Source organism: Benincasa hispida, chromosome 3, assembly GCF_027475165.1.
Source record: "Benincasa hispida cultivar pf3 chromosome 3, pf3_genome.v1.1, whole genome shotgun sequence".
Lineage (NCBI taxonomy): Eukaryota > Viridiplantae > Streptophyta > Magnoliopsida > Cucurbitales > Cucurbitaceae > Benincasa > Benincasa hispida.
This window is the reverse complement of record NC_143480.1, coordinates 42,167,063-42,176,084: the sequence shown is the minus strand read 5'-3', so window position 1 is coordinate 42,176,084 and position 9,022 is coordinate 42,167,063. Positions and strand designations below refer to the sequence as shown.

Below are 9,022 nucleotides of genomic sequence, written 5' to 3'. Positions count from 1 at the left end.
CAATGATTTATGAAATTTAGTAGCTAGATCTATAATAATTTGCATAAAATTGTTTGAAAAATTAATAACTGAACATTAAAATTCCAAAACCAAAGTAGAAATTAAGCAAAAAATATTTCCCAACGTAACAATGCAGATAGAAGCATGTGAATTTTCTGAATCATCTTAAACCAACTACACACAAATTTAATCATATAAGAATTGGGACAAATTTCAATTTTTTAAAATTGAAAGAAATCATTCGTTACATCCTGGAATATTCTGAATTTAACCTAAGAATTAGTTAAGACTCAAATCCAATGCATGGATTTATTTATATGTAATCCACATCAAATAGAGCTAAACCATCGTTTCCTTGTTTCTTAATCAATTTGATTGGATATGGTTTTGGTTTCAAGTTTTAATTTGAAACCAAATCAAGCAAAACCATTACTTAAGAAAAATAATAATTTCATTCGGTATAATAAAATAATTGTGATTAGTATCAATCCAATCATAAGATTAAAAAAGAAGAAAATTGATGAAGAAACTATGTTGAAGTTTCAAAAGAGGGCCTCTAGTATCATCAAGAGGGCTCTCTCTCATAAGAACTTGTTCATAACAACCTTTCCTAACATAGTGAGATAAATATTAAAGAAGAGAAATCACACATGTAATGATCTAACTCAGTTTTTCACATGGTCAAACATGGAACCAAACTAAATCACTTTAAATCCCCTCCAAACCAATCCCATTTGATCAAATAGTTCATGAACCTATCATATATTAAGTAATATTATGACCATGAACAAGATTTGGTTATCTACGTGTGTGTGTATATATATATAATGAACTATAGCTGGTTCTTTTCGAACATCGCGATCAGTAGCGGTAGCTTAAGATTTTCAACAATAATTAGTGAAAGCAGAAGACGTTTCTGCTAAATAACAGAATGTTTGTTCAAATATCCACAAGAGAAAGTAGAGGCTGATCAATTTGAGATCTCAGTTATGAGAGTTCGAAAAGGGGAAGAGGATCAACAAACAAAGACTGCTTTGTTTGTGAAATTTCATTGGCAATATAACATTCAACACTCACGGTTTCTTCAATAGATCCTTGACGTATTTGGTAACTTCATCCACTTTGACAGTCCATGCTACAGAAATTGGGGAATAACCTGTCCATGGATTGCTTGAATTCCATCTGCAAGATATAAGAGGAGAAAAAGGGAAGGGATTATTAACTGAACAATAAGAAAACTGCAGATAGATTCAGCAAAATCATGTGGTCTGAACAATTAACATACTTCTTGATTCCTTGATCCATCAATGTATGACCTACACAAATTCCCTGAGTTTCAACTCTCACAACACCAGACTTGTAGGTAAAGAGATCGGGGCGAACTAAAGCCATGAAGGAAACAGGGTCGTGGAGGAAAATGCCTGTAACACAAAATTAAGGATAGCCATTCAAATGGGATCTACACAACTCAGAATAGTGCTTAATTTAGGCATTTTTTGTTAAAAAAAAAAAAAAAATCATGACTGCTAATTACCATAAACCCCATCTGACATGACATGCCAATCTCTATAGAATTTGCACATGTCACATAGGACTTGAGCATATTTTCCTTTGGATTCCCTTATTTCAAGAAGGTCGTCATCTGCAAACATAGAAATGATTGCCATCACATTGACAAAATTTCTCAGTATACTCAATTTTATTTAATGAGGCATGTGCAAACAGTGAGAATAATGGCAGGTCACAGGTGTTGCTGACAGTTTCTCATATCATTCGAGACAGACAAACATAGGAAGCTTGATAAGGAAAACATTACCTGTAAGTTTAACTTGTGTGGTGATGTTTATACCAATCACATCGATGTTTGCTCCAGATGTGAATACAACATCTGCTGCTTCTGGATCTCCATAGATCTACAAGAGATTTCACAATCCATATGATGCCATTTTGTCCAACTAATGAAATATTAACTGATAATCTCTGTGAACCCGTATATCCATAACTGATTATTTTCACCACTTTCTCCCAACTGGTTCTAAAACCAGCGCAGTTAACTTGGAAGAACATGATGAAGAATATTAGAAACATTGTGAACAGCTATTCTAACGTAGAACCCATAAAACTTACTTGGCCAGTGATTATTCTCAATTTCTCAACAAAATACATTACAAGAAATAGACAATGTTTTAAAATGATAAAGGGGTTTGAAGGCTTTTTCTCGTGAGGCATAAGCCTCAATTTTAATTAAAAATGTTATACAAATCCTAACTTTGACTGATCCAGTATTCCTGAACATAATAGTTATATATGCCTGTTAATGATATATAATTAATTAAATTTGTCTTTACCCACTGGTTTAAGCTCTTGGGTCAATTGGTGATTTAAGATGGTATCAAAGCAGGTTGGTTCAAGAGAGTCATGTGTTCAAATCCCTGTGATGTTATTTCCTCCCCATTTAATATTGAATTCGACTTATTGGGCATTCTTCATATTTCAAGCCCAGAAATGAAGGAGAGTATTAGTGATATATAATTAAATTTGCCTTAAGCTAGTGGGTCAATTAGTGATTTAAGGATGCCTCATTACTACTTTTTTATTTGTTACAATGGCCTCATTACTACTATTATCACTAATAAGAATTGAATTATTCTACAAATTTTGGATTTATTGTTCTAAAAGACTAAATGGTAAAAGTAGTAGTCGTTGAAATAGTCAATTGTCACAACTCAAACCTATATATACTTTAAAAATGGATATAATTGATATTCTTATTATAACCATTAAATAAGACATAGAGACTAAGCCTCTATATGTTTTCATAGAGGTGTAAGTATGTTTTGGTCCAAAGAAGGTGTAAGACAATGCTAAAAGTTATAGAGCGTAAGCCTCTAAAGCCTTTTAAATATTGGAAATAGATTCTGAAAGCAAATTAACAACTCACATTTGCTTCGGCAGCAGGGCTTACATTCCCTAGAGAAAAAAAAGCACCACCAAGTATAACAATCCTTTTCACCTTGCTCGCAAAGGTAGAATCCATTTTGGTTGCCTGATTGTAAAAATAGAAGAAATATATGCTTTTCACACACAAGGAAAAAATGTACAAAAACAAATTGCATGACATCAATCATAAAAACTTACCAGAGCCAAGTTTGTGAGAGGCCCAAGTGCAAGTATAGAAACTTCACCAGGATGCTGAGAAACCGTCTCAACTAAAAATTCAGAAGCACATTTTTCAATTTTTTTCGTACTTGGGGATGGTAGATTTACATTCCCCAGTCCATCAGAACCATGTATAAAGTCAGCAATGTGTGGTGTTCCACCCTTTTCCACCAAAAAAGGGTTAGTTAGTAAATCATACAAAGTACCTGAAGGACACAAAAGCACACAAAGTTAAAGGCTAGAGATAAGAAATCAGAAAATTTACCTTCAGGGGTTCAGCGTTGCCTTCGGCCACAGGAACATCTGAACGGCCTGCCATCTCACACTATCTTTTTGAACATCAAAAGATTCATTGATCATGAACACATTCCAAAAGAAAGAAAAACCAGTGAAAATGAAAAGGAACATGCAATTGAAAAGAGGACCATCAGCTAAAACAATTGCATACCAGAAGCAAGGCATTACGCGTCGCATCTTCAATGAAAACATTACCAAAAATTGTAGTTAATCCCAAGATCTCCAACCCTGGACTTTGAAATGCCATGAAGATAGTCATGGCATCATCTGGGAATCAAAGATAATTTTAGAATTAAATAAACTGGACGGCAATAACAAAACTCCTAGAAATATCCAAAAGTCTAAGATTACATACATCAGCCTCTGCTGAGAACCAATTCTAAGAGAATACAAACATTCTACACAAATATAAATATACATACACACATATATACAAGCAAAGTTACATACACCTATAGGTAGATAGATGAAATATCACAACAGAACAAATCCAGAGAAAATGTAACCGAATCCGCACATAAGAAACCAGAGACTCCTTTTCAGATATGTATAAACTGTAATTTGTAGCAGAACATCTTAAGCATGCACAATAAACTTGGCAAAACTAATGAACGTTTGATCACAGGTGATCAATTCATATCAGGTAGAGCCTCGATGGAAAAAACAGACATTCAAACAAAACAAAATATAATAAAACAGTAAAAATAAGGTCGAGACGCAACAAAATATGTGCCAAAAGGACAATAAACAGAGAAAAAGAAATACCCAGAAACAGGACTATGAAGAAACTCACCGATTCCAGGATCGGTATCAATAATGAGCTTCTCCCGCTGGGGAGAAGAATCCAAAATGTCAACTTCACCATTCGAATCCGCCATATCTGGTACCTAAATTCAAAACTGAAACAAGGGAAATTCTTCGGATAACGAAAGAAGTGAAAAGAGATGAAATCAAATACGTATGTGCGCGTGACTACAAGAAAAAGAAAGACACACGCACACACATACAATTGGAGATAATGGGGTGTTAATAAATTGGAATTTTAGGGCTTTTAATCAAAAGAATTAATCAAGAATGTGAAGAAGAAGACGATGGATGATGAACGAAACTGAGGTGTTTCCGATTGTTTACTGATAAAGAATATATAATAAAGAATGGTGGGATGATTGAAGTGCCTGTGGTTAGGTGGAAGATGACGATGAAAAAAAAGGCGGGCGAAGGGATAAAGACAAGCAGGACGTGATGAACAATGGCGAAAATCCTAATCAGAACTCTGTTTCTGTGAGATTGAATAAAGGATTTGGATCGGAAATTATGGCAACGAAAAGGGAACTCAAAAGCTACTTTTCTGCTTCTGTTCGTCCCCTTTTCACAAACCTCTCTCTCTCTGTGGAATTTTCCTTTTTGTTAAATTCGGATTCTTGATTCCTAAATCTTATGTATTTATCAATTACATTGTTCTCTTCCTATCCAATTAAATTAAATTAATTTGGGTAAATTAACTTAAACTTCTCTTTTGATTAAAATTTAAATTCGCAACACTTTTGTCAAAAACAAGATGTTTCTCTTTTTTTAAATGAAATCTATCCATAACCAACCGCACTTCCTTACAATGAAAGAAGTTCTGAATATGGAATTTTAGATTTAAGGAAAAAAAAAAACCCCCAAAATTTATTTCATCCTAATTCCAATTTTAAGTTTGTTGTTTTCTTTAATACAATTTTACAATGTATTCAGTTTTTTTTTTCTTTTCTTTTTAATGAAAATCACGATTCATCTATGTATTTTATTTAAAAAAGAGAGAGATTCATTTATGTATTTAATATATGTATGTAGTTTAGTTATTTCTTTTATGAGTCAAATACGATAAAAGAGAGAGTTGGAGTGTTCGTGGGTTGTGTTAGATTGGATTAAAATGACGTTTTAGATCCAACCTAATTGTGTGAATTATAAATGTTTTCAACCCAAATAACTCTTATTAAAAAATAATCTAACTCAACCCAATCATAAAACATTTTGGGTTTGGTCGGTTCGGGTTACTTGGTTCATTTATTTAAAATTTTATTCTAAAAAAAAAACTAAAATATTAATACATAACAATTTGATTTAACTATTTTTATATATTGAATTAAGATTAATAACTTAATTTTAATATATATAATGTAAATTTGTCTTTCCAAAATGCTCAAAAAATTCTTTTTAAAAGTTGTTGGAGAATAAATTATCCAAAAACTAATAAAATAAATATATGTATATTTAATTGTATAATAAGAAAGATATATATATATATATATTTAAGTTAATAATAAGTTCAAGTTAGTTCAGATTAGTTTGAGTTATTATCGGTGACCTATGAATCAATTCCATCTATAAAATTTTCATTTATTTAAACTCAACGGAACTCAAATGAGTTAATAACCCAATCCAAAATATATAGATTGGATTAGATTGATCGACTTAAGTCATCAAATTTTTTTAACATTCCTAAATTAGAGATTTGAATATTTGATTATATTATAATCGAATATGATTTTAAGTATTGATTTGAAGGACTTTGAATTATTTTAAATTATTATAAGAAAGATGTGAAATTAGTGTAATCATTTTACTAAAATAATCCATTCCTTTATCGATTTAATTTGTTAACAGAAAAAAAATATAAAAATATGAATTTTAGGTAAAAAAAATATATAATTTTAAATAAATGATTGAAATTTGGAGTGATGACCAAAGAATTCCTTTGAAATCACTCAAACAAATCATAAGTATGGTTAATATATATACATAAAAATTAGCCATAGTTCAACTAACACATGAGAATGTTATTAATCATAAATTGATCATGTGATTTTGAAATCTCACTATTTTTATCGTTCTAAAAAAATCATAAAAATAATAAAAATGTTAATTTTTTTCGTATGAATTTAATCAATTCTCAAAGTACTAAAAAATAAAATAATAATGAAAGTGAGCCTAATTCAAATAATAATTGATATTACTTTTCTTGATATTGGAGATTTAATTTTTCACGCCTATATGATGTAATAAAAAAATAATATAATAAAATAATATACTGTGTCCACAAGAAGCTATACTTTCCACGTGATATAATAAGAAAAACTATATAATAAAATTGTATATATAACCAATGAATTGTTCTATCCGAACTAAAATTTCTAGTTGCTTAGGGAATGCCTTCCCATCATGATATATATGCCATGGTAGTTAAATATTAAAATATCTATCTTGATATCTATATTGTAATTTCAATTTTACCGATATATCAATAATTAGATAAAATATTTTAGACTTCATTTAGTAATATTTGAGTCCATTTAGTAATCATTTTGTTTTAAATTTTTTATTTTTAAAATTAAATCTATAGATACTTCTTTTACCTCCAAATTGCTTTATTTGTTATCTACTTTTTACCTATGATTTAAAAAACCAAGCCAAAATTTGAAAACTAAAAAAAGTAGCTTTTAAAACTTGTTTTTATTCTTGGAATTTAGCTACAAATTCAACCATTATATTTAAAAAAGATGCAAATCATTGTAAGAAATAAGAAGGAAATATGCCTAATTTTTCAAAACCAAAAACCAAAAATGAAATGATGACCAAAAGAGGTCTTGATTTTTTATTTTTTGATTTTAAAACTTAAACCTATAAATATCACTTCCATCTATTAATTTCTATGTTTTCTTGTCTACATTTTACACGTATTTTCAAATCAAAGTCAACCGTTGAAAATTAAAATAATAATAATAATAATAGTCTTAAAAAATTTATTTTTGTTTTTGAAATTTGGTTAAAATTCAAATGTTTACCTAAGAAATATGAAAATCATGATTAATAAATTGAAAAAAATAAACATAAATTTCAAAAACCAAATGGTTAGAAAATTGGGCCTTAATCTACTGCTTGCTAAGGATCACTTATTAGAAACATTGAAAGACTTTATGGCTTCTTATTATAAGATACATGAATTAACTTTTGTCATTGTCTATATATTTTAAAATGAAATTCATGTTTATAATATTGGTCAATTAAGTCGACTAAATTCTTTTTAAAAAAAAAAAAAAGAAATTAGCTGGGTAAATAACTATGATCAACATTTGAAATAGTTTTCACACTAAAAAATTTAAGAACCATCTAAAATTGGTCAAAATTTTGAATATGAACTACAGGTCTAAAACCATTTAATTAAAACATGTTCTAATTTTTACAAGTACAAGGAAATTTATGAGCCATCTTAAGTATAGTCAAAATGCAAATTATATATATATATATATATATAATGATTATTTTTACGTCTAAAACCAAACTTTGGTCATCTATATTTTTCAAACTTTATAATTAAGAAATTATTCTTGTAATTTAAAAAAAAAAATCAGTAAATCATTACAAAATAATACAATTGTTGAGTGTTAAACCCATTGATTCATAGATGTAATATTTTGTAAAATATATAAATCATATACTTTGTTTATTTTGACCAACATTGTGACGGATATAAAAAGAAAATTCAAATAATTGATTAAAGACTTTTTTTAAAAAAATGGTGTAGTTGCATATTTTATAAATTGTTGAAGTATTTAACTATTTTTAAAATAAATACATACATACATGCATATTTATGAGTGATTTTGAAATGGTTAAAATCATTTTTTTATCATATTCAAAATTACTTCGAAACATATCTTAAGGCATAATTAGAAGTGATTCTAAAATAGTTAAAAACACTTTTATCATATTCAAAATCACTCGGAAACACGCACTTAATCACTCAAAATTAATTTAACATTTAACTTTATATTTTTATATGCAATTTTCATATTATCATAATTGATTTTTGAAAAATTAACGGCATTATTCGCACAGGCTTCCAGAAAAACTTATTTCGTGGAATTTGAACTTTTGTATTTATATTGATTTTTATATATGATAACAGGCAGAAATGCACGTTATTACAGTGCAAAGTTATAAAACAATGCAGGATTGCGATGATAAAACTATACAATATTGCATCCAAAAGCATTAAATTCACAACATTGCGATCGCATGCGTCCATCGCATTAAAATAGCTTGCTTATGTATTTTTGTGCAGAAAATACGTTGACGCAAGGCAGAGATGCGATCCAAAGAAATTAACGTCCAAGCGCATTAAGAGATTGTGTTGACGCAAGGCTATGCGATCATTTGCGCTTGCGAATATCTGCTCAAGAAGGTTTCTGCATAGAGCCGGTGCATCATGGTGGGCGCATCTGGGTGAAAAGCATAATAAATCATGAGGGGACAGAAAGTTGATGACAGTCGATTCCGAATTAAGTTGACAAGCCGTTAACGACATACTGTAGCAAGTACACTCAACTTTTCGATGACAAATATTCGGCGCATCAGATAGAGAATTAATGTCATCCCATCAGTGCAATCATAAGAGAGAAGAAGTCTTTCACCCCGAAGCTCTATAAATACCGAAAGTCACCTTCAATGAAGGAGTTCGTTCAATTAGATAACTTTCCATATAGATAGAAGTAGCCTTGTTAATAGTTTCGATACTTAGAAG

At 29.6% G+C, this 9,022-nt stretch overlaps 1 protein-coding gene across 1 annotated transcript; it reads right to left on the bottom strand.

Moving 5' to 3' along the window:
* Positions 1-793: 793 nt before the first annotated feature.
* URH1 (uridine-ribohydrolase 1) lies at positions 794-4,895 on the bottom strand. The gene is made up of 9 exons (XM_039027754.2): positions 4,250-4,895; positions 3,608-3,723; positions 3,425-3,484; positions 3,139-3,321; positions 2,942-3,046; positions 1,817-1,913; positions 1,535-1,642; positions 1,286-1,421; positions 794-1,182 (listed from the first exon to the last, which is right to left on the bottom strand). Exons 1-9 carry the CDS (start codon positions 4,332-4,334, stop codon positions 1,074-1,076), a joined length of 999 nt encoding a protein of 332 aa, XP_038883682.1. The 5' UTR covers positions 4,335-4,895; the 3' UTR covers positions 794-1,073.
* Between the last annotated feature and the right edge of the window lie 4,127 nt (positions 4,896-9,022).